The 25562-nt window shown below is 38.7% G+C and overlaps 3 protein-coding genes and 2 long non-coding RNA genes across 5 annotated transcripts; all 5 read right to left on the reverse strand.

Annotated features, from left to right (window-relative positions):
• Positions 1-1620: 1620 nt before the first annotated feature.
• On the reverse strand, positions 1621-3981 carry LOC139580612 (interferon a3-like). The gene is made up of 5 exons (XM_071409469.1): positions 3269-3981; positions 2991-3065; positions 2716-2865; positions 2100-2192; positions 1621-1885 (listed from the first exon to the last, which is right to left on the reverse strand). The coding sequence occupies exons 1-5, from the start codon at positions 3401-3403 to the stop codon at positions 1790-1792; spliced, it is 549 nt and encodes a 182-aa protein (XP_071265570.1). The 5' UTR covers positions 3404-3981; the 3' UTR covers positions 1621-1789.
• Positions 3982-4808: 827 nt separating this feature from the next.
• On the reverse strand, positions 4809-6431 carry LOC139568014 (uncharacterized). Its single transcript, XR_011673490.1, has 4 exons — positions 6307-6431; positions 5879-5953; positions 5581-5728; positions 4809-5412 (listed from the first exon to the last, which is right to left on the reverse strand). It is a non-coding gene; the product is annotated as an uncharacterized lncRNA (long non-coding RNA).
• Positions 6432-7445: 1014 nt separating this feature from the next.
• On the reverse strand, positions 7446-9524 carry LOC139580619 (interferon alpha-7-like). The gene is made up of 6 exons (XM_071409482.1): positions 9272-9524; positions 9035-9172; positions 8852-8938; positions 8577-8726; positions 8388-8480; positions 7446-7888 (listed from the first exon to the last, which is right to left on the reverse strand). Exons 2-6 carry the CDS (start codon positions 9134-9136, stop codon positions 7781-7783), a joined length of 540 nt encoding a protein of 179 aa, XP_071265583.1. The 5' UTR covers positions 9137-9172; positions 9272-9524; the 3' UTR covers positions 7446-7780.
• A 10481-nt stretch (positions 9525-20005) lies between these two features.
• Positions 20006-22381, reverse strand: LOC139580632 (interferon a3-like). The gene is made up of 5 exons (XM_071409507.1): positions 21654-22381; positions 21376-21450; positions 21101-21250; positions 20485-20577; positions 20006-20270 (listed from the first exon to the last, which is right to left on the reverse strand). The coding sequence occupies exons 1-5, from the start codon at positions 21786-21788 to the stop codon at positions 20175-20177; spliced, it is 549 nt and encodes a 182-aa protein (XP_071265608.1). The 5' UTR covers positions 21789-22381; the 3' UTR covers positions 20006-20174.
• A 1636-nt stretch (positions 22382-24017) lies between these two features.
• Positions 24018-25541, reverse strand: LOC139580646 (uncharacterized). Its single transcript, XR_011676079.1, has 3 exons — positions 24685-25541; positions 24257-24331; positions 24018-24106 (listed from the first exon to the last, which is right to left on the reverse strand). It is a non-coding gene; the product is annotated as an uncharacterized lncRNA (long non-coding RNA).
• Between the last annotated feature and the right edge of the window lie 21 nt (positions 25542-25562).

Genomic DNA, 25562 nt, shown 5'->3' on the forward strand with positions numbered 1-25562 from the left:
GTTGTGCTTGGATCTCTCGAGTGCACTGTGGAGAGAGAGATGTGTTTTTGAGCAATGCTGTTGAAGTTCTCTTTCACCTGGATGAAGTCAGGGCAAGGGCTCAGATAGGATGTGCGACCATTTTGAAGTATGTTTGTCTTGAACACGTTAACACTGGCTGGTCGGTGAGACGTTCCAAGACAGACCTCACCCACGATGACACACCCGAGGTCGAGTCGCTATGCATAAGGAATGTTGTGGGGCCCATTGATTTGCTCTTGCACCTTGTGTAGCCTTAAGATGTCTCATCCTAAGATCAGGAGGATGGGAGCGTCTGTGTCCACAGCTGGAATTTTGTCTGCTACTGTTTGCAGATGGGGATGATGATACGCAATGTCGGAGGAGGGAATTTCAATCCTATCGTCTGGCATCATGTCATTCCAGGTGATTACCTAATGATGATGGTTGAGAGAATGCCAAGAGTGTGCAAAGCTGTCATCAAGGCAAAGAGTGGCATTTTGGAAGAATCTCAAATTTAAAATATATTTTGATTTGTTTAACACTTTTTTGGTTACTACATGATTCCATAGGTGTTTTTTCAACGTTTTGATGTCTTCACTATTATTCTACAATGTAGAAAATAGTAAAAATAAAGAAAAACCCTTAAAGAATAAATAAATAAAGACAATTGTAGCCCTAAGAAGTTAAAGAATAAATGAAGAAAATTGTGGATTGTCGTCTCCACAAACTATGAAATGCGTTATGAAGAAAATTCTATAGGCCTACTGATGCCTACATGAAAACAAAGGGTTTATCTGACTCCAAATACACCAGAATCCTGAAGAATTAAGAGAAAACAAGCATAGAAAAGGTTATAGGTGTTAATAAAAATTAAAAAACAATGTAAGGCTTCTATTATAATATAATTATTTTGGTGACAACCTGGTTGATTAACAATATTTGGTTGTTATCACGTTTGGTTTTTTATATAAAAATATGTGGGACAAAAAATAGACAGCTGCTCATCAAGCATTGCTCAAATAACTTTCAAAAGATTGTTCCAAAGTTTGACCCCGAAAAAGTTTGTTCCAATGAATGAAGTCGTACAAAAATGAGTGTCTTTCCCTACGTATTAAGTAGCACAAAAATGCGTATCTTTTCACACAAAAACGCATAAAAGTGCTTGAAATATGCAAAATACTTTTCGTACATATTTGCACGAATTGAGTGTGAGATTATGTTGCAACACAACAAACCAATGTGCCAACGTGTTTTACACCATTGGTTGAAACAATGCAAATATTAACAACCACTGTATATCTTCAGAATTTAGATAAAACTAGAATTGTGTTTTCATGGATAATCCTTCCTTGCATCCATAGTTCTGTGACAGTGGTTCTTTTTTTCAACCCCATCTCTCAGCTATTTACAAAAATAGTGTTTGAGTGTGCTTTGGTTTTGTTTGAACTGCAGAGTTCCCCTTTAGAAAGTCAGTCTATAAAAAAATGAATGCATGAATGGATGAATGCAGGCATGCATGAATGCATGAATTAATTATATAAGTGAATGAAAACAATATGAGAATAGTTGTATGAATTTTTTATTAAATTGTATTATAAATAAAACACGAATAAATAAATACATAGTGTACACATAAATATCAGTCTACCAATATATATAAATAAATAAATCAGTCATTCAGTCAATCTAGCAGCCGGCCAGTCAGTCAGTCAGTATATATATCAGCCATCAATCTGTTAGCCAGCCTGAGGAATATGTCACGTCTCCAATGATGATTCTGTGGTTCTCCTCACGGCTTGACTCTGCTGTCAATGAATTTCTTGAACTGCACCAAGTTTTCGCGAATCTCCTTTCGCACAATCTCCCATGCGCATGCGCTGTGTTCCTGGAGAGCGTACAAGATATACATTTTATTTCAGTCAACTCAACCACTGCAGGTGATGTTGCTCCAACGCATCCATCTACATAAAAACGGCACTGGGCAATTCCAAGTTTCATATGTGAGTTGTGGCATTGAAATGTGTCCTATTTCTGGTGATCTATAACTTTTGCTCAGATTAATTTAGCCTCTATTTGAGGACATTTGAAATTGGACCCACCTTGTCTTTCAAGACGGTGTTCAGCTTGTTGAAATATGTTTTCAGAGTAACCGAGCCTCCATCTCCAGAGGATTTCCAAACACCACCTACGACCTGGAGACAATATAAAATGCTGGTGAGTGCATTAATTCTGAGACGGTTATGGAAATATATACAAAAATATTTGTAGTATATAAATTATGTAAATACCAATGCCCACGAGTGTCTGCCCCCAAAATACACTGAGTGTACACAACATTAGGATCACCTTCCTAACATTGACTTGCACCCCGTTCTACCCTCAGAACAGCCTAAATTCGTCAGGGCATGTGTTCCACGGCAATAGTGGAACATGTTGACTCCAATACTTCCCACAGTTGTGTCATGTTGGCTGGATGTCCTTTGGGTGGTGAACCATTCTTCATACACAAGGGAAACGGTTGAGCATGAGAAAGCCAGCGGCGTTGCAGTTCTTGACACATTCAAACTGGTGCGCCTGGCACCTACTAGCATACTCCCGTGAAAGACACTCTATGTCATGTCTATATCAGTCTATGTCATGGAAAGTGCCGTTCTTCCTAATGTTTTGTACACTCAGCGTATAACCTATAGACTACACAAGAGGGATCATACTTACACATAACTCTAAGTTTTGAACTTGACGATATATGACGTTTTGGAACTGGTTAAGTTTTGTTTTGTTCCACGTGACAGACGTCAGACTGTTGTTATATAATTGGTCCACATATCGCATAGCCTCTAATGCAACCACAGAGACGTCCTCACCCTGGATAAAATAAAACAGGGTTTTAGGCATTGGGTGTCTAAAGAAGTGGTTAAACTTCCAATTTACCACACTGTACTTTAGTTATACTGTACTTTAGTTTATCAAAATACTGAAGTGTATCCTACCTCTGTGTTCTTGTAAACATCCTCTGGAAACAGTTCGACGTTTTCTTCTGCACACTTAAGTGGAAAGAGTCCACCCTGAAATAGAATTCATATCAATATCAAGAAGTAAACTATATTGTGATAGTAACCTTAAATGAAACAATGTTGTTCAAACGTGAAAGCATTGCTTAACAATAAAATGTGCTATAATGCAAAATAGAAATTAGAATATCATTGCGAATTTTGCGCATCAATTTGTGCACACCAAATAGCGGACTGGTGCAGTTTAAATTCCTCACCATATCTGAGAGCAGGTCTATGCTCACGTCGTTCAGCTTCCCCAACCTAAACTGCGTCCAGTTGCAAGGTGTTGGTGCTGCTGTGCCTTGGCAGAACAGAGTCAGGCAAATGCTTAACCATTTCAATACAGCCATGTTTCTTTTATAAGAACTTGAATGGAACAGCTATTAAAAATGAATAAAGACGGATTATCTTAATCTTGATTGATATGAAACCTAGACTGTTGAAGTTGCCCATTTTATACAACACAAGTATCGCTACGTAAAGGTGTCAAAATCCCTTTGTGGTGAAGAAGGGTTTCGTAGTTCAGGCTTTCGCTTCCCTTTATAAGCCCCAATTTTCAGCGGGTGATTCTTAATTATGCTATTGTAAAACTAATCAGAAAATGTTTGCCTATCAAGTTAACAGTTTTCATATGTAGAGAATTGCATTGGAGCAATGCATTTCATGCCAACATATTCAGCAGGTATAGACTGTTAAAATGTAGGACATATTGAATATTAAAAACTAAGAAAACCATGGCTGATTTTTCATTTCTATAATACAATGGTACATGGATCTCTCCTATGAAATGAGGGCCATGTTTAGTATAAATATGCTGTAGCTTTTCAGATTCTGTGTAGAAAGGTTTTTTGATAGGAGTAACACTGAGATCAATTCTTGCTCACAGACGTTTAGTCTGTTGTCGACTCTCTTTTAATCGGGTAGTGCCGTCTGAAGCATTACTGTTCAGTGTTAATATTGCAAATCTTTGAAATAAAAACACATTTTATTAAAATCCATTCAGTCTTTCATGAATTTATCTGTTTATAGGCAATATGCAGTTCAAAACAGCAGCATAGTGGAGTCTATGCACTACAAATGAGCAGATGTAATATATTTATTTCATACCACCACTGTAGGCTGCCAAATAAACCTGTTGACCAATTTAACAACATTTGTAATTAACTGACTGCACAAATACTGTGGATTTCATCTCAAGTTTGAAAATAATCATTAATTTGTTGATTGGCCAACAATCATGAACAATCAATGCCATGATCAGATAGTTCATTGTTACAAGGTAAACTAATATAAAGACTTAATTAACATAAAATTGCATAATCAGAAACCTACACCTCCAATTAACGTCATCATCATCCTATGATTCTATATCTGAATGGGATTTTCATGGTACATTTTTTGTTGTTGGAAAAATATAGCTATAACCATCATTAGCATCATCATCATTCACATTCAGTAAAATTCACAAATGGTCGTCAAGGCTAATTTAGGGCATGTACTCTTTTTTTAAACAAAAATTAACAAACTTTAAAAAGACCCCTTGGAATTTACCGAATCAATTTAATAAGAATGAAGCGCATAAGAGAAAAGGAAAAGTAAATCCCCTGCATGCTGGCAATACCACCGCAATACCACCGCACTTTACTCTCGATTTTAGAGGCGGCGGCTTTAGTCTTCATTCAACACTACCAGTCACTCTATTAATGCATGGATGACTGAATATGTAAATGAATACAAACAATATGATAATTGATGTATGTTTTTTTCATTTAATTTTAATATAAATAAATACATTGCCTTCACATGTACATAAATCAGTCAGTCAGTAAATATATCATCCGTCAATCTATTAGCCAGCCTCAGGTACATGTCACATGTCTCCAATGATGAAAATGTGGTTTGTCCAACAGACCGCTTCTTCCTCACTGCTTGACTCTGCAGTTGATTTCGTCACCGCTTGACTCTGCTGTCGTGGAATTTTTTAAAACTGCACCAGTTTGAAGCGAACCTAAACCCCACGATCTCACATGCGCATGCGCTGTGTTCTTGGAGCTCATACAATACATTCATTTTTAAGTCAACTGAACCACAGCAGGTGCAGCGCCAACGCATCCGTCGACTAAAACGGCGTTTGGAAGTTCCATGTTTCACATGTGAGTTGTGGAAGCAATATTCATCCGATTTGTGGTGATCTAGAACTTTTACTATGATTAATTTAGCCTCTTTTCGACGACATTTAATATTGGACCCACCTTCTGTTTCAAGGTGGTGTTCAGCTTGTCGAAATATGTTTTCATGACATGTTACCAGAAGTAACTGACCCTCCATTTCCAGAGGATGCCCCAACACCACACCCGACCTGGAGACAATATAAAATGGTGGTCAGTGAATTAGTTACGTATTAGGTAAAGTTCTGAAAACATGATACCATTTTTTGTTGTTGATTTAAATCAAATTTAAAACCTGTGCCAATTACTGTCTGCCCCACAAATATAGCTTAGGCTACACCATGAGGGATCATACTTACCCATCCCTCTAATTTGTTAACTTAGCTAGGTCATCTGTTTATGAACAGGTTCATTCGTTTCCTTGTTCCACGTGACAGGAGTCAGGCCATGAAATAATTGAGCCATATATCCCGAAGCCTCTAATGCAACCACAGAGATGTCCTCGCCCTGTATAAAAGAAAACAGGGTTTTAGACATTAGGGTGTCTCATACATTTCATAGTTAAACTTCCAATTTATCATTTTGACATTGTAAAAAATCATATACTATAGTTTAGGCTATCAAAATATTGCTATATGATACTGAAGTGTGTCCTACCTGTGTGTTATTGTAAACATGCTCTGGAAACATGCGCTCGACTTCTTTTAGACACAGAGCTGGAAATTGTCCACTCTGAAATAAAGTCATATCAATGTCAAAAAGTGAACTGTGTTGGAATAGTAACCTTACATTAAACGTTGTGGTACAGATAGTGAAAGCATTGGTTACATTAAATGTGTTATAATGAAATAAAATAAATGTAGGCCTAATAATGAGATGTATTGAGCATCAAATTGTGTTCACCAAAGAGCGGACTTGAGCAACATTTAGCGGATTGGTGCATAAACTGCGTCTACCTGCACCGGTCTGAGTCTGCTGTGCCTCGGCAGAACAGAGTCAGGTAGATACTCAACTATTTCAATAAAGACATGTTTCTTTTGATATCATTTAAGTGTAGCAGACTTTGGAAATTATTAACAACCTACATTGTTGAAGTTGTCCATCTTCTTTAATAATGATGAAGTTGTCCATCTTCTATAATTAACCCTGGTACCGCTGTACGTTGAGGTATAAACATTCCTTTGTGGTGAAGAAGGCTGCATGGTTCAGACTTCCGCTTCCCTTTATAAGTCCAACTTTTCAGTGGGTGATTCTTAATTATGCTATTGTGAAATTAATAAGAATGTTTTTTTGTCCAGCAAGTTAACAGTTTTCATACATGTCTTTGCGGAGAATTGCATTGGAGCAATGCATTTCATGAGGTCAGACAGCAGTAATTCAGCAGGCAATATTGAATATGAAAAACGAATAAAACAGTAGCCTATTTATACAATGTTGCAGGGCTCCATCTTAACAAATGAGGGCCATGGTCAATATTGTGGACATTGCACACCACATTTTTTAGATTCTGTGTAGGGTTAACCAAAAACGTGTTTCAATAGGCGAGGCACAGCGATCACATTTTACTCACACGTTGTGAGTAAAATGTTGTGACTTTCTTTTAATCAGGTAGATCAATCTGAAGGATGACTGTTCAGTGTTAATATTGCACATCTTTGAAATAAAAACACATTTTATTAACAAAGTGACTGGTAGTGTTGAATGAAGGCTAAATCCGACCCTCTAAAATGGAGAGTAAACTGCGGTGGTTTTGTCTTTACTTTTCATTTTCTCTCATGCGGTTCATTCTTATTACATTGATTCGGTAAATTACAACTTTTTACAGTTTGGTCATTTCTGGTTGATAAATAAGTATTTGCCCTAGATTAGCCTTTATTTGGCGTTTACCGATACGACGAAAATGTTGACGATGATGTGTGAGTTTGGCCTAATGTGAATGAGTAGGAAAGTCACATTGATATATAGACTCATATAATGATGCTGATGGTGATGTGATGATGACATTAATTGGAGATGTAGGTTTCTGATTATGCAGCTTTTATATTAAGCATTTATCTTATGAAACTTTGCAACAACGATCTGATCATGGCATTGATAGAAAAACATTGTATAACTATCAACAAATTAAGTCGTATAGGAGCTCAGAGTACAACGTTCAAAACAGGCCGCCCTGTCCAGTGCTAAAACACACTTAATTGAAAAAAGGCTTTTGAATACAACTACATTTTGTACTGACATCCATATGTCCTGAGCGTGTTTAATAAAAATCTGAATGTTCACACATCGACAGACTGGGTTACAGAATGAACACTCAGATTAACAATATTTAAAAGTATACAAATGTTTATTAACTTAACATTTGATGAAGAGCAACAGATTTTCAAATAGATTAATCGATAAATTAATAAATAGGCATACTTAAAAAAATAACCGTGTTAAATAAATAAATATTTAATATAGCTGTTTGACGTTCCACATTACATGATTGTAGAATAGTAGGCTTTTAAAATCAAGCACAATTGTAAAACACAATTGTAAAAAAGTTCTGCAAGTTCAAATTCATGTTCTGTTGGCCCACAGAAGGCTATCAGAGTTGTGTTCCAGAATGAACTGTAGGGTGTACAGGAGCTCTTTTCGAACCACTTCCCAGGCGCAGTAACTGAAATTCTGTGAAAATACAAATAAACTGTTAGGGCAATGGAGGGTAATATTGTCCAGTGTACAGATATTATGAAAACAATGTGTGTAACGGCTGTCGTAGTCGTTCTCCTCCTCAGACGAGGAGGAGCATGGATCGGACCAAGATGCGGATTGGTAAGTATTCATGATTTAATGGAAAACCAACAAACACTACAATTTAACAAAACAACAAACGTGACTAACCTGAAACAGTCCTGTGTGGCCCAAACACTGACACAGGAAACAAACACCCACACCACACAAGTGAAACCCAGGCTGCCTTAGTATGACTCTCAATCAGGGACAACGATTGACAGCTGTCTCTGATTGAGAATCATACCAGGCCGAACACAAACTCCCAACATAGAAATACAAACATAGACAACCCACCCAACTCACGCCCTGACCAACTAAAATGAATACAAAACAAAGGAAAACAGGTCAGGAACGTGACAATGTGTCTATTTGTGTTTAACCTATAGTCTACCTTTTCTTTTAGGACTGCTGCAATGTTCCCAAAGTACGTATTCAGTCCTTCTGCCCTGATGAGATGATCACTTGTATCCACACTGCCCATCATCTGCCAGAAAGAAAAAGGCAGGCGATGAATAATAATAAAAATGCCACAATGCCACAATTAAACAGTTAAGCGATATGTGTTGGCATAGTAACTCACACATTTGCTCTCTTCAATCTGGCGGTATACAATATTCTGAAAATTCTCCAACTTCTGTTGGTCCCACTTAGTAGGCAGGTCGTCAGCTCCAAACAATGTGTCGATGTTCTTCAATGTCTCATAAATAGCCGTAGCACCACTGCTGCTCAACTGAAACGGACAACAACAATAATTTCAAATAACATAAATGGCAGTTTAAAGGTATCTACTTTTTAATGGTTGCAAATACTCTGTCATGCTGTAAAGAACACTTGGATGTGCTCGCTTGCTCTTACCTGTGATGCGCCGGAGGTTGCAAATGCGGTGGCTGGGAATGCCATGAAGACATTCTCCTGCAGACACTCCAGAGGAAAATGTCCCCCCTGAAAGAAAGAGAAAACACAGCATTCACGTTGAGCTATTCAGTTGAACATAGTTGGATAATACTTCTCAAGACAAAAGCAATATAAAAAACGTACCATGTCTCTCAGTAGGTTGTGGGTTATTCGCACCAGCTGTCCTTGTAGATGGCAAGGCATGGGCATGGAGCAAACTTGCACAAGGCAAAGGAAGGCGCTCATCCAAGTGACGTGCCATTCTTATTGTAGTTAGATGATCTGCAGCAGATGATAATTGATAGTTGAATATAATCCTGGAAACAATTCATTATTTGTATCCTGAAGCAATTATCAAATGATAGCATATTGTTGACTCACCTGTTGCCAGTATATTGCAAATTTCCTCCAGTGTGAATGTGGTTTGTGTTCTGATCCCATATCTGCGGATGAATTTAAATAGCGAGGATTGAAAGGATGTACAAAAAGTGAAAGGGTGTCTCGCTAAATTAAGTGTTAAAATGAATGAATTTGGGAAAGTTTTGCCGAGTGAACCGCAAGACCGGATTTCTCTTTCCTTGTGCTCCACTTCTCTCTCATCGTGTTTCGAGTGTTCCTTCATGGGAGACACGTTATCCTAAGTTGGTTGAAAAGAAGTTACTCATAGCTGGCCTTGTGAACACTCAAACGTTTCTAAGAAAGACAGGGAAAAAGAACAACTATCTCTTAACTATACAATGATTGCAGTAGATCTCTTAATGTCTTCATTGAACTAGGCTAGTCAGTTAAGAATACATTCTTATATTTAATGACGTTCTAGGAACAGCGGGTTAACTACCTTATTCAGTGGGCAGAACGACAGATGTTTTCCCTTGTCAGCTCGAGGATTCGATCTCGCAACTTTTTGGTTACTTGTCCAACGCGCTAACCACTAGGCTACCTACCGCCCCATTCATCAACACCAATATTAAACTAACTTTTATGGACTAAGGGGAGGCCTACTACAATGTTTGTTTTTTAATCACAAAACTGCTATTTGCTTGTTTGTTTGTCTCTCTCTCTCTCTGTGTGTGTGGGTGTGTGTGTGTCTGTGAGAGAGAGGGAGTGAGAGATGATGATTTAATATGATCTCGTTCTGTTTGGATCTTCTGTCTTTAATCCCATTCATGTCTATACATTTGAATTAAACTCTTGATAATAACTGATGATTAAATAGAAATTAACCAGCATTTTATGACGTCCGTATCTGAATAATGAGGCTAACATTATCATTTGGCTATTTATTACTTTCGAGAGACTAGCAGGGATATTCCTATAAATAAACCAATGTGCCAATGTGTTGTGATAACGTTAAAGTAGGCTTTTTAGAAGAAAAAAACTACATCCTAATTCCTTATAATACTACTTTTCATCGTATTGGATATGCTTAGCTAAAGGGGACATTTCTGCGATTGCTACATCCCATTTTGACTTTTAAATTAATGATACACAGGCTACCTATTGACTCTTGAAGAATATATAACTTTTAAATGCCTCATGAGCTTCGTTCACCTGTCTTACTTCAACAGAACCCAAAATGTACTTTTTTATGACATTGTTTGAAACTACATCTAAACAAACACCGTATGGCTTCAAAATGTAGTTACAATTATAATTTTGATCTCTTGGAGGGTCATTACTTGACTAAGTAGCTCTCTGACTGGTTACTTTTCTCGAACACTATCACTCAGCTATTAACTAAAATATTGGTTGAGTGACCACTATGCTGTTGTTTTGAACTGTATATTGCCTTTTAACAAATGAATGCATGAAAAACTGAATGGATGAATGCATGGATGACTGAATATGTAAATGAATACAAACAATATGATAATAGATGCATGTTTTTCTCTTTTAATTTTATTATATATAAATAAAGGAATAAATAAATACATAGCCTCTATTCCATCCAGGAATTCCAAGCCTCTTGAAAGGACCGCATGCTGTCTCATAGGCCTACGTAAGGATTTGACCTCATTATTCATTGATAGATATTAGGAGGATCCCTGATGCAACTTTAAAAGGTCTATATACTGTATATGACTAAGCTAAATCAATTAATTTTATTTTCATTTTTTACCCACCACCACCCCACCTCATTCAGAGGTCTAAACTATTATCTATTAAAAGCTTTGTTTTATTTCTATTACTTTTTCTTATTTCTCCATCAATCATAGTAAGACATTCGGATGTTTAAAACATTGGACAGACTTTATAAATAAACATCCCACAATGTCAAGTGGGAGATAAAAGTTCCTGGTCCACTGCTACCCAGATCTCCCCACCTCCTTCAGCCCACTGCCCAGTGTGATTACCACACAAAAACAAACAGGAAAAACTAAAAGAACAGCAACCCTTACAAAGTACAGAAACACATTCAAAATAAATTACACAAAGAAACAAAACAAGAATACCTTTACATAAAGTAGAATTATCATGTGACTGATCAGCAACACGTTTAATGTGAATCCCCTCTGATGGTTGGATAAGACTGCTCAATATTGTAAATCAACTCTCATTGGGTTTAGACAAGAACGACATTTGGAAAATTTGTACAAAATACATTTACATTTTTTTCACAGGTTTTTTAAGTAGACAGACAATACAGTTCAGTTCAACACAGGTACAAAAGGGAAATACAACATATAAACTATATGAATGCCAATTTGAGAACCGTAACTCCTGTCTAAATAAAGAGTTTAATACAAAAAGTATAATCACTGTTCAGGTCAGGGCTCTCCAGCGCTGTTCCTGGAGAACTACCCTTCTGTAGTTGTAACTAACCTGATTCAGTTTATCAACCACCTAATTGATCAGGTACGCTAGATTAGGGTTGGAAGCAGGTGCAGGTGAAATGTTTTAATAAAACCCAAAACCAAGAACACGACACTAACATAAGGCTGAAGGCCGATACACAAGAACAGTACCAACTGATGAGTGAACCTGGGAGTGACATATTAAGGGGAGGAAATGATGAAGGTAATGGAGTCCAGGTGTGAATCATAATGATGTGTGGTGAAGAAGTTATTAAGTAACATAATGAAAAGATCCCCATCAAAACACGTCAGTTTCAGCTGGAGATATCTACAGCATCCACCGATGTTGCACTTCCGTGTTGGACTTCTGCATCTGCGGTGAAAGGTGGCAGAGCTAGAGCGTTGTTTGTCAGACCAAATTGGTCTTCTAACAAAACAAATCTGTTTTCTCACGAAAAAGTCTGTAGCGTCCAACCGGTTCGTAATATTAAATCAAATCAAACTTGATTTATCACATGCGCCGAATACAACAGGTACAACCTTACCGTGAAATGCTTACTTACAAAACCTTTACCAACAATGCAGTTCAAGATAGAGTTAAGAACATGTTGAACAAATATTCCAGAGTAAAGAATTATAAAAAGTAGCACAATAAAATAACGAGGCTATATACAGGCGGTACCGAGTCAATGTGTGGGGGTACAGGTTAGTCGAGGTACTTTGTTCATGTACTAGCTTTAAGCACCAGCTGACAGAGCAGCTCACAGATTACTGCACCTGTACATAGCCCATCTATAATTTAGCCCAAACAACTACCTCTTTCCCTACTGTATTTATTTATTTATTTTGCTCCTTTGCACCCCATTATTTCTATCTCTACTTTGCACATTCTTCCACTGCAAATCTACCATTCCAGTGTATTACTTGCTATATTGTATTTACTTCGCCACCATGGCCTTTTTTTTGTGCCTTCACCTCCCTTATCTCACCTCACTTGCTCACATTGTATGTAGACTTATTTTTCTACTGTATTATTGACTGTATGTTTGTTTTACTCCACGTGTAACTCTGTGTTGTTGTATGTGTCGAACTGCTTTGCTTTGTCTTGGCCAGGTCGCAATTGTAAATGAGAACTTGTTCTCAACTTGCCTACCTGGTTAAATAAAGGTGAAATAAAAAAAATAAAAAAAACGTAGGTATGGGTAAAGTGACTATGCACAGATAATAAAGAGCGAATAGCAGCAGTGTAAAAACAAATGGGGAGGGGGGGGGGGGTTCGCTGTAAATAGTCCACTCTGCCATTTTATTAATTGTTCAGCAGTCTTATGGCTTGTGGGTAGAAGCTGTTAAGGAGCCTTTTGGTCCTAGACTTGGAGCTCCAGTACAGTACCGCTTTCCGTGCAGGAGCAGAGATGACAGTCTATGACTTGGGTGTCTAAAGTCTTTGACAATTTCTTGGGCTTTCCTCTGACACCGCCTAGTATGTAGGTCCTGCATAGCAGGAAACTTGATGTACTGGGCCATATGTACTACCCTCTGTTGCGCCTTATGGTCAGATGCAGAGCAGTTGCCATACCAGGAAGGGATGCAAGTGGTCAGGATGCTCTCTGTGGTGCAGCTGTAGAACTTTTTGAGGATCTGGGGACCCATGCCAAATATTTTCAGTTTCCTGATGGGGAAAATTACCAATCTATGGAAAGGGGAGACTTACACGATATGATGATGTTCTCCCTTTTGCTCTACGACCCCCAAGTGTCACAGGACTTGTCTGATGTCGGTACCATCAATGTGCCAACTTCTGTTTGTAGCGTCCAAACCGTTTGGGCTACAAACTAATGTGACCCCACTGTGGAAAAGGGAGATTCTCATTTTGCTCTAAACTCCCCATTAATGTCACAGGACTCATCTGAAGGTAACCAGTGCTGGTAAAAATAAAAACTAATGGAAGTATGGAGGGAGTTTTGTGCCTACCCCAAAAAAACTACAAAATATTTCCTGAGCATTGTTTTTGTTGTTGTCTCAATCTACACACAATTCCCCATAACAACAAAGCAAAAACAGGTTTCGAGAAATTTTTGAAAATGTGTTACAAATTTGAAACTGAAATATCATATTTACATAAGTATTAAGACCCTTTACTCAGTACGTTGTTGAAGCACCTTTGGCACCGATTACAGCCTCGAGTCGTCATGGGTATGATGCTACAGGCTTGGCACACCTGTATTTGGAGAGTTTCTCCCATTTTTCTCTGCAGATCCTATCAAGCTCTGTCAAGTTGGATGGGTCTCGTCTCTGCACAGATATTTTCAGGTCTCTCCAGAGATGTTCGATCGGTTCAAGTCCAGGCTCTGGCCAGGCAATTCAAGGACATTCAGAGACTTGTCCTGAAGCCACTCCTGTGTTGTCTTGGCCTGTGTGGTTAGGGTGGTTGTCCTATTGGAAGGTATACCTAAGCCCCAGTCTGAGATCCTGAGCGCTCTGGAGCAGGTTTTCATCAAGGATCTCTCTGTACTTTGCTTTGTTCATCTTTCCCTTGATCCTGACTAGTCTCCCAGTCTCTGCCGCTGAAAAACATCCCCACAATATGAAGCTGCCACCACCCTGCTTCACCGTAAGGATGGTGCCAGGTTTCCTCCAGAAGTGACGCTTGGCATTCAGGCCAAAGAGTTCAAACTCGGTTTCATCAGATCAGATCATCTTGTTTCTCATGGTCTTACTCCTTTAGGTGCCTTTTGGCAAACTCCAAGCTGGCTGTCATGTGCCTTTTACTGGGGAGTGGCCTCTGTCTGGCCACTCTACCCTAAAGGCCTGATCGGTGGAGTGCTGCAGAGATGGTTGTCCTTCTGGAAGGTTCTCCCATCTCCACAGAGGAACTCTGGAGCTCTGTCAGAGTGACATTTAAGTTCTTGGTCACCTTCATGACCAAGGGCTTTCTCCCCAGATTGCTCAGTTTGGCCGGGCAGCAACCTCTCGGAAGTCTTGGTATTTCTGTTTTTATTTTTAATACATTTGCAAAATGTCTAAAAACTTGTTTTCACTTTGTCATTGTGGGGTGTTTTTGTAGATAAATGAGGATTTTATTTTTTAATTGATTTTAGAATAAGGTGTAATTTAACAAAATATGGAAAAAGTCAAGGGGTCTGAAAACATCCCGACTGCACTGTATCAAATAACCTGACAATGATCCACATCATATGGGTAGAATCGAGGCCTTTCCCAGTCATGAAATACAAAGCTATGGCTCTCATTGGCGAAGACTGAACTCAAGTTAGGGGTCATGTCAGACTCTCCTATACCACTTTGCCCAACATATTATAAATATGTTGTAAATACACCCCTTTTAGGTGGTATAACTGGTATTATTACCATAGGGCTGTGATACCCATAGCCTTATGGCTTCAGACTGAGCATTTGTCACTGGAAATTGCTGAACATTGAACATAGCTGAGGATTAGGGTATTTCATTCATTTCAGTCTCTCTATTCAGATAGCTAACAACTAAGTCTAAAATAAAACTCCCAAGGCGTGACTTTTCTTGAATGAATATATTGAAAACGTTTAAATACAAAGCACGTGCCAAGGTACCATGTATATGGCATGATACCAAACCAGATAGCCAATTACCATATGAGTAGCAAATAGCCAACTCCTTTCATTACTCTAACAATGTGCAAACACCTCTGTACAATAACAAAGCATATTACACGAGAAACAGTAACAAAACTACAGTATTGTATGTTTTACAATTCATTTAATGACACACGAGCAAACTAATACAGCTGGCTGCATACATGAAAGGCAATTTGTGTGAGTAAATGCAACCAACTAACATTGATAAGTAAGCAATTCTATCAATAACAAGATTATCATCACTAGCAATATGCTTGAATCGAATTTACAAACAAATATTTTCCGAGGCTGAAGCGTGACAAGAAATAACTCCACTGAAAGAACAGCACTGTGGCGATGTTCTTAGCTACTTCTCTGCGTGCAGAACGACTGCTCTACTCAACTTCCTGTTTCCGTACAGTCTAAGTACCAGAAAGCTCCACTATGGGGCCGATAAACACCATGGAACACAATGAAAATCCATTTTAACCACTGTAATAAAATAATCTGTTGTTCTATTCTAACAGAAAGGCAGCACACTCCCCGCCTGGTTTATAGAAATTGTGCCACTATGAAATAAAACATGTATCAAGAAACAAATAATGTCCTTTCTTTATTTTTATATTTTGTCTCTAGGATGCTTCAACAAGAAGAACAACAATCTCTGAGATTGGTCTCAGAAACACCTTAGCAGCCCCTTGCTTGACAATTTTTAGTTCTACTTTCCTAACCTTTTTGTCGGTACTGGGAAAGGTTTTGACCACAAGCTGACTGGCCAGTCATTTCTGTGTGTCTGACGGTCTTTCAATAAGACAACAGCTCCCACTTTTACATGTGTCTTTTCTGCGTCTCTGCAGCGTTGTCAGGTCCCAAGAACCACCCATATGAGACGAGTTTGGGGGATTAAATATTTAAGTAGATCCCTTGTCTGAGAGGTATTTAGTCAGTTCTGAGTCATTTGTATCGATTCCCAGTTCCCTGCAGGCACCTATAAAGTTTGAACCTCGATCAGAGCGTAGCACTTTTGCTGGACCACGGATAGAGAAAAAACGCCTCAGTGTGTTGATGAAGCTGGATGTGGACATGGATTCGATGAGCTCAATATGGACTGCTCTAGTAGACATACATGTAAAAAGTACCGCCCAGCTCTTGGAGTCTGCACTACCACCTCTTTTATTTATTTTATTTCACCTTTATTTAACCCGGTAGGCCAGTTGAGAACAAGTTCTCATTTCCAACTGCGACCTGGCCTGACCTCTAGTGCGACGAGTTCTGACATTCCATGGTCCAAACATATCAAGTCCAACGCTGGTGAATGGTGGTTCAGATGTGAGTCTGTCTGCAAGTCAGCCATCTTTTGGTCAAGTAACCTCCCTCTAACATTGCTGCAGGTGACACACTTGTGGATGATACCAGAGACCAGACGTTTGCTCCCAATAATCCAGAAGCCTGCTGCTCGAATAGCTCCATCTGAAAAGCGACGGCCCTGGTAAGCCACTAGCTCGTGATAATGTCTTACCAGCAGAGTGACGACATGATGTGTCCGTGGGATGATGAGAGGATGTTTTTCGTCTTGTGACATGTCGGCAGAGGATAAGCGGCCTCCCACCGTCAGCAACCCATCCTCACCAATCACTGCATTCAGCTTTTTGAGTGTACTTTGTTTTGGGAACTCTTTTCCTTTTTCAAGGCATTTGAATTCCTCTTTGAAGGCTTCATGTTGCACACAGTGAAAGATTGCTGTTGTGGTTTGTGACAACTGACTTGTACTGCATGGTTTATTACAGTCCTGCCAGCCTCTGCAGTTGGTGTTGTCCGCACCTTCATGGAAGGATCTGGCAACATGAATGAGTCGTGCTGTGGCTCGATTGAGAGCTTTCCAGCTTGAGAACCTCTCAAAGCGATGAGAGCCACGTTGAGCTCCAGAAACCTTAGTGGCGAAGGCTGTGACATCTGGTCGAATCTCTGCATCTGCGTGAGGCGCTACAAGGTAAAAATTGATGGTCTCAGGCTCACTTGAGTTTGTTTGGGTCAGGAAAGGTGGACCTGAGAACCAACTGGTGTGCTTTAAGAGCGCAGCTAGTATGGGCCTGGTTGCATGGTCTGCTGGATTGCTGTCAGTGTTTACATAACACCACTGATCTGGATGGGTAGACTTCCTGATGCGAGTTACCCTATTGGCAACATACACATTGAATCGTTTGGTGACATTGTGGATGTAACCGAAAACTATCTTACTGTCTGTGTAGAACTTGGCCACATTTACATCAATGTCCATTTCGTCTCTGATCAGTTCATACATCTCAACAGCTAGCACAGCCGCACACAGTTCTAGGCGTGGGATAGTGTGGGCCGGTCGAGGGGACAATTTTGATTTCCCCAAGATAAATCCAACATGGCATTGACCTTTCCGAGTCAATAACTCTCAGGTAGGCTACCGTTCCTATGGCTACTGTAGAGGCATCCGAGAAGATGTGCAGCTCTCTTCTTTGAGTGGTAGACAAGGAGACTGGGATGTAGGTCTGCTGAATATACAGATGTTCCAACTCCATCAAAGATTCCTTCCACATTTTCCATTCATCTTCTTTTTCTGGGGGAAGAGGGGCATCCCACTCACTCTGGTCAGAAGAGAGTTCTCTGATTAAGGCTTTACCTTGCATTGTTATTGGAGCCACGAACCCAAGGGGGTCATAAAGACTATTCACTGTGGACAGGATGCCTCTCCACGTAAAAGGCTTCTCATTGTGGGACACCTGGAATGTGAAGCTGTCTGTTTCCAGGTTCCAGCAAAGTCCCAGGCTCCGTTGAAAGGGGAGAGGAGGGAAGGGGAGAGGAAGAATAAAATGACGTTCCATTTCAGGCCTTTTGTCTAAAGTCTTGCGAAGTGATGTGAGACGGTTCATGGCCTGCTCCCTGTTATTAGGAAGGTCTAGTGGGGCGGAAGGGTAGTGGAGCCACCCAGTTGTTTCCATCATCCTGGAAAACCTGTTCGTCCATAATGTCCAAGAAGGCTTTGTCCTCCACTGATGGTGCTGGTTTATCATCGTCTTGTGTTTCAAACACGGAACATCCCAGGCTGTCTGTGTCCACAGTTGTGCTTGGATCTCTCGAGTGCACTGTGGAGAGAGAGATGTGTTTTTGAGCAATGCTGTTGAAGTTCTCTTTCACCTGGATGAAGTCAGGGCAAGGGCTCAGATAGGATGTGCGACCATTTTGAAGTATGTTTGTCTTGAACACGTTAACACTGGCTGGTCGGTGAGACGTTCCAAGACAGACCTCACCCACGATGACACACCCGAGGTCGAGTCGCTATGCATAAGGAATGTTGTGGGGCCCATTGATTTGCTCTTGCACCTTGTGTAGCCTTAAGATGTCTCGTCCTAAGATCAGGAGGATGGGAGCGTCTGTGTCCACAGCTGGAATTTTGTCTGCTACTGTTTGCAGATGGGGATGATGATACGCAATGTCGGAGGAGGGAATTTCAATCCTATCGTCTGGCATCATGTCATTCCAGGTGATTACCTAATGATGATGGTTGAGAGAATGCCAAGAGTGTGCAAAGCTGTCATCAAGGCAAAGAGTGGCTTCTTGGAAGAATCTCAAATTTAAAATATATTTTGATTTGTTTAACACTTTTTTGGTTACTACATGATTCCATAGGTGTTTTTTCAACGTTTTGATGTCTTCACTATTATTCTACAATGTAGAAAATAGTAAAAATAAAGAAAAACCCTTAAAGAATAAATAAATAAAGACAATTGTAGCCCTAAGAAGTTAAAGAATAAATGAAGAAAATTGTGGATTGTCGTCTCCACAAACTATGAAATGCGTTATGAAGAAAATTCTATAGGCCTACTGATGCCTACATGAAAACAAAGGGTTTATCTGACTCCAAATACACCAGAATCCTGAAGAATTAAGAGAAAACAAGCATAGAAAAGGTTATAGGTGTTAATAAAAATTAAAAAACAATGTAAGGCTTCTATTATAATATAATTATTTTGGTGACAACCTGGTTGATTAACAATATTTGGTTGTTATCACGTTTGGTTTTTTATATAAAAATATGTGGGACAAAAAATAGACAGCTGCTCATCAAGCATTGCTCAAATAACTTTCAAAAGATTGTTCCAAAGTTTGACCCCGAAAAAGTTTGTTCCAATGAATGAAGTCGTACAAAAATGAGTGTCTTTCCCTACGTATTAAGTAGCACAAAAATGCGTATCTTTTCACACAAAAACGCATAAAAGTGCTTGAAATATGCAAAATATTTTTCGTACATATTTGCACGAATTGAGTGTGAGATTATGTTGCAACACAACAAACCAATGTGCCAACGTGTTTTACACCATTGGTTGAAACAATGCAAATATTAACAACCACTGTATATCTTCAAAATGTAGATAAAACTATAATTGTGTTTTCATGGATAATCCTTCCTTGCATCCATAGTTCTGTGACAGTGGTTCTTTTTTTCAACCCCATCTCTCAGCTATTTACAAAAATAGTGTTTGAGTGTGCTTTGGTTTTGTTTGAACTGCAGAGTTCCCCTTTAGAAAGTCAGTCTATAAAAAAATGAATGCATGAATGGATGAATGCAGGCATGCATGAATGCATGAATTAATTATATAAGTGAATGAAAACAATATGAGAATAGTTGTATGAATTTTTTATTAAATTGTATTATAAATAAAACACGAATAAATAAATACATAGTGTACACATAAATATCAGTCTACCAATATATATAAATAAATAAATCAGTCATTCAGTCAATCTAGCAGCCGGCCAGTCAGTCAGTCAGTATATATATCAGCCATCAATCTGTTAGCCAGCCTGAGGAATATGTCACGTCTCCAATGATGATTCTGTGGTTCTCCTCACGGCTTGACTCTGCTGTCAATGAATTTCTTGAACTGCACCAAGTTTTCGCGAATCTCCTTTCGCACAATCTCCCATGCGCATGCGCTGTGTTCCTGGAGAGCGTACAAGATATACATTTTATTTCAGTCAACTCAACCACTGCAGGTGATGTTGCTCCAACGCATCCATCTACATAAAAACGGCACTGGGCAATTCCAAGTTTCATATGTGAGTTGTGGCATTGAAATGTGTCCTATTTCTGGTGATCTATAACTTTTGCTCAGATTAATTTAGCCTCTATTTGAGGACATTTGAAATTGGACCCACCTTGTCTTTCAAGACGGTGTTCAGCTTGTTGAAATATGTTTTCAGAGTAACCGAGCCTCCATCTCCAGAGGATTTCCAAACACCACCTACGACCTGGAGACAATATAAAATGCTGGTGAGTGCATTAATTCTGAGACGGTTATGGAAATATATACAAAAATATTTGTAGTATATAAATTATGTAAATACCAATGCCCACGAGTGTCTGCCCCCAAAATACACTGAGTGTACACAACATTAGGATCACCTTCCTAACATTGAGTTGCACCCCGTTCTACCCTCAGAACAGCCTAAATTCGTCAGGGCATGTGTTCCACGGCAATAGTGGCCCATGTTGACTCCAATACTTCCCACAGTTGTGTCATGTTGGCTGGATGTCCTTTGGGTGGTGAACCATTCTTCATACACAAGGGAAACGGTTGAGCATGAGAAAGCCAGCGGCGTTGCAGTTCTTGACACATTCAAACTGGTGCGCCTGGCACCTACTAGCATACTCCCGTGAAAGACACTCTATGTCATGTCTATATCAGTCTATGTCATGGAAAGTGCCGTTCTTCCTAATGTTTTGTACACTCAGCGTATAACCTATAGACTACACAAGAGGGATCATACTTACACATAACTCTAAGTTTTGAACTTGACGATATATGACGTTTTGGAACTGGTTAAGTTTTGTTTTGTTCCACGTGACAGACGTCAGACTGTTGTTATATAATTGGTCCACATATCGCATAGCCTCTAATGCAACCACAGAGACGTCCTCACCCTGGATAAAATAAAACAGGGTTTTAGGCATTGGGTGTCTAAAGAAGTGGTTAAACTTCCAATTTACCACACTGTACTTTAGTTATACTGTACTTTAGTTTATCAAAATACTGAAGTGTATCCTACCTCTGTGTTCTTGTAAACATCCTCTGGAAACAGTTCGACGTTTTCTTCTGCACACTTAAGTGGAAAGAGTCCACCCTGAAATAGAATTCATATCAATATCAAGAAGTAAACTATATTGTGATAGTAACCTTAAATGAAACAATGTTGTTCAAACGTGAAAGCATTGCTTAACAATAAAATGTGCTATAATGCAAAATAGAAATTAGAATATCATTGCGAATTTTGCGCATCAATTTGTGCACACCAAATAGCGGACTGGTGCAGTTTAAATTCCTCACCATATCTGAGAGCAGGTCTATGCTCACGTCGTTCAGATTCCCCAACCTACACTGCGTCCAGTTGCAAGGTGTTGGTGCTGCTGTGCCTTGGCAGAACAGAGTCAGGCAAATGCTTAACCATTTCAATACAGCCATGTTTCTTTTATAAGAACTTGAATGGAACAGCTATTAAAAATGAATAAAGACGGATTATCTTAATCTTGATTGATATGAAACCTAGACTGTTGAAGTTGCCCATTTTATACAACACAAGTATCGCTACGTAAAGGTGTCAAAATCCCTTTGTGGTGAAGAAGGGTTTCGTAGTTCAGGCTTTCGCTTCCCTTTATAAGCCCCAATTTTCAGCGGGTGATTCTTAATTATGCTATTGTAAAACTAATCAGAAAATGTTTGCCTATCAAGTTAACAGTTTTCATATGTAGAGAATTGCATTGGAGCAATGCATTTCATGCCAACATATTCAGCAGGTATAGACTGTTAAAATGTAGGACATATTGAATATTAAAAACTAAGAAAACCATGGCTGATTTTTCATTTCTATAATACAATGGTACATGGATCTCTCCTATGAAATGAGGGCCATGTTTAGTATAAATATGCTGTAGCTTTTCAGATTCTGTGTAGAAAGGTTTTTTGATAGGAGTAACACTGAGATCAATTCTTGCTCACAGACGTTTAGTCTGTTGTCGACTCTCTTTTAATCAGGTAGTGCCGTCTGAAGCATTACTGTTCAGTGTTAATATTGCAAATCTTTGAAATAAAAACACATTTTATTAAAATCCATTCAGTCTTTCATGAATTTATCTGTTTATAGGCAATATGCAGTTCAAAACAGCACCATAGTGGAGTCTATGCACTACAAATGAGCAGATGTAATATATTTATTTCATACCACCACTGTAGGCTGCCAAATAAACCTGTTGACCAATTTAACAACATTTGTAATTAACTGACTGCACAAATACTGTGGATTTCATCTCAAGTTTGAAAATAATCATTAATTTGTTGATTGGCCAACAATCATGAACAATCAATGCCATGATCAGATAGTTCATTGTTACAAGGTAAACTAATATAAAGACTTAATTAACATAAAACTGCATAATCAGAAACCTACACCTCCAATTAACGTCATCATCATCCTATGATTCTATATCTGAATGGGATTTTCATGGTACATTTTTTGTTGTTGGAAAAATATAGCTATAACCATCATTAGCATCATCATCATTCACATTCAGTAAAATTCACAAATGGTCGTCAAGGCTAATTTAGGGCATGTACTCTTTTTTTAAACAAAAATTAACAAACTTTAAAAAGACCCCTTGGAATTTACCGAATCAATTTAATAAGAATGAAGCGCATAAGAGAAAAGGAAAAGTAAATCCCCTGCATGCTGGCAATACCACCGCAATACCACCGCACTTTACTCTCGATTTTAGAGGCGGCGGCTTTAGTCTTCATTCAACACTACCAGTCACTCTATTAATGCATGGATGACTGAATATGTAAATGAATACAAACAATATGATAATTGATGTATGTTTTTTTCATTTAATTTTAATATAAATAAATACATTGCCTTCACATGTACATAAATCAGTCAGTCAGTAAATATATCATCCGTCAATCTATTAGCCAGCCTCAGGTACATGTCTCCAATGATGAAAATGTGGTTTGTCCAACAGACCGCTTCTTCCTCACTGCTTGACTCTGCAGTTGATTTCGTCACCGCTTGACTCTGCTGTCGTGGAATTTTTTTAAACTGCACCAGTTTGAAGCGAACCTAAACCTCACGATCTCACATGCGCTAGCGCTGTGTTCTTGGAGCTCATACAATACATTCATTTTTAAGTCAACTGAACCACAGCAGGTGCAGCGCCAACGCATCCGTCGACTAAAACGGCGTTTGGAAGTTCCATGTTTCACATGTGAGTTGTGGAAGCAATATTCATCCGATTTGTGGTGATCTAGAACTTTTACTGTGATTAATTTAGCCTCTTTTCGACGACATTTAATATTGGACCCACCTTCTGTTTCAAGGTGGTGTTCAGCTTGTCGAAATATGTTTTCATGACATGTTACCAGAAGTAACTGACCCTCCATTTCCAGAGGATGCCCCAACACCACACCCGACCTGGAGACAATATAAAATGGTGGTCAGTGAATTAGTTACGTATTAGGTAAAGTTCTGAAAACATGATACCATTTTTTGTTGTTGATTTAAATCAAATTAAAAACCTGTGCCAATTACTGTCTGCCCCACAAATATAGCTTAGGCTACACCATGAGGGATCATACTTACCCATCCCTCTAATTTGTTAACTTAGCTAGGTCATCTGTTTATGAACAGGTTCATTCGTTTCCTTGTTCCACGTGACAGGAGTCAGGCCATGAAATAATTGAGCCATATATCCCAAAGCCTCTAATGCAACCACAGAGATGTCCTCGCCCTGTATAAAAGAAAACAGGGTTTTAGACATTAGGGTGTCTCATACATTTCATAGTTAAACTTCCAATTTATCATTTTGACATTGTAAAAAATCATATACTATAGTTTAGGCTATCAAAATATTGCTATATGATACTGAAGTGTGTCCTACCTGTGTGTTATTGTAAACATGCTCTGGAAACATGCGCTCGACTTCTTTTAGACACAGAGCTGGAAATTGTCCACTCTGAAATAAAGTCATATCAATGTCAAAAAGTGAACTGTGTTGGAATAGTAACCTTACATTAAACGTTGTGGTACAGATAGTGAAAGCATTGGTTACATTAAATGTGTTATAATGAAATAAAATAAATGTAGGCCTAATAATGAGATGTATTGAGCATCAAATTGTGTTCACCAAAGAGCGGACTTGAGCAACATTTAGCGGATTGGTGCATAAACTGCGTCTACCTGCACCGGTCTGAGTCTGCTGTGCCTCGGCAGAACAGAGTCAGGTAGATACTCAACTATTTCAATAAAGACATGTTTCTTTTGATATCATTTAAGTGTAGCAGACTTTGGAAATTATTAACAACCTACATTGTTGAAGTTGTCCATCTTCTTTAATAATGATGAAGTTGTCCATCTTCTATAATTAACCCTGGTACCGCTGTACGTTGAGGTATAAACATTCCTTTGTGGTGAAGAAGGCTGCATGGTTCAGACTTCCGCTTCCCTTTATAAGTCCAACTTTTCAGTGGGTGATTCTTAATTATGCTATTGTGAAATTAATAAGAATGTTTTTTTGTCCAGCAAGTTAACAGTTTTCATACATGTCTTTGCGGAGAATTGCATTGGAGCAATGCATTTCATGAGGTCAGACAGCAGTAATTCAGCAGGCAATATTGAATATGAAAAACGAATAAAACAGTAGCCTATTTATACAATGTTGCAGGGCTCCATCTTAACAAATGAGGGCCATGGTCAATATTGTGGACATTGCACACCACATTTTTTAGATTCTGTGTAGGGTTAACCAAAAACGTGTTTCAATAGGCGAGGCACAGCGATCACATTTTACTCACACGTTGTGAGTAAAATGTTGTGACTTTCTTTTAATCAGGTAGATCAATCTGAAGGATGACTGTTCAGTGTTAATATTGCACATCTTTGAAATAAAAACACATTTTATTAACAAAGTGACTGGTAGTGTTGAATGAAGGCTAAATCCGACCCTCTAAAATGGAGAGTAAACTGCGGTGGTTTTGTCTTTACTTTTCATTTTCTCTCATGCGGTTCATTCTTATTACATTGATTCGGTAAATTACAACTTTTTACAGTTTGGTCATTTCTGGTTGATAAATAAGTATTTGCCCTAGATTAGCCTTTATTTGGCGTTTACCGATACGACGAAAATGTTGACGATGATGTGTGAGTTTGGCCTAATGTGAATGAGTAGGAAAGTCACATTGATATAT

Source organism: Salvelinus alpinus, chromosome 1 (assembly GCF_045679555.1).
Source record: "Salvelinus alpinus chromosome 1, SLU_Salpinus.1, whole genome shotgun sequence".
Lineage (NCBI taxonomy): Eukaryota > Metazoa > Chordata > Actinopteri > Salmoniformes > Salmonidae > Salvelinus > Salvelinus alpinus.

Coding starts and splice junctions, on each gene's coding strand:
- LOC139580612 (XM_071409469.1), bottom strand. CDS start 3,403: ATGGCTGTATTGAAATGGTTAAGCATTTGCCTGACTCTGTTCTGCCAA. Junction 3,066..3,268: donor TAGACCTGCTCTCAGATATG/GTGAGGAATTTA, acceptor ATTCTATTTCAG/GGTGGACTCTTTCCACTTAA. Junction 2,866..2,990: donor ATGTTTACAAGAACACAGAG/GTAGGATACACT, acceptor TATTTTATCCAG/GGTGAGGACGTCTCTGTGGT.
- LOC139580619 (XM_071409482.1), bottom strand. CDS start 9,136: ATGAGCGCCTTCCTTTGCCTTGTGCAAGTTTGCTCCATGCCCATGCCT. Junction 8,939..9,034: donor ACAACCTACTGAGAGACATG/GTACGTTTTTTA, acceptor TCTTTCTTTCAG/GGGGGACATTTTCCTCTGGA. Junction 8,481..8,576: donor AGATTGAAGAGAGCAAATGT/GTGAGTTACTAT, acceptor TCTTTCTGGCAG/ATGATGGGCAGTGTGGATAC.
- LOC139580632 (XM_071409507.1), bottom strand. CDS start 21,788: ATGGCTGTATTGAAATGGTTAAGCATTTGCCTGACTCTGTTCTGCCAA. Junction 21,251..21,375: donor ATGTTTACAAGAACACAGAG/GTAGGATACACT, acceptor TATTTTATCCAG/GGTGAGGACGTCTCTGTGGT. Junction 20,578..21,100: donor TTCAAAACTTAGAGTTATGT/GTAAGTATGATC, acceptor TATTGTCTCCAG/GTCGTAGGTGGTGTTTGGAA.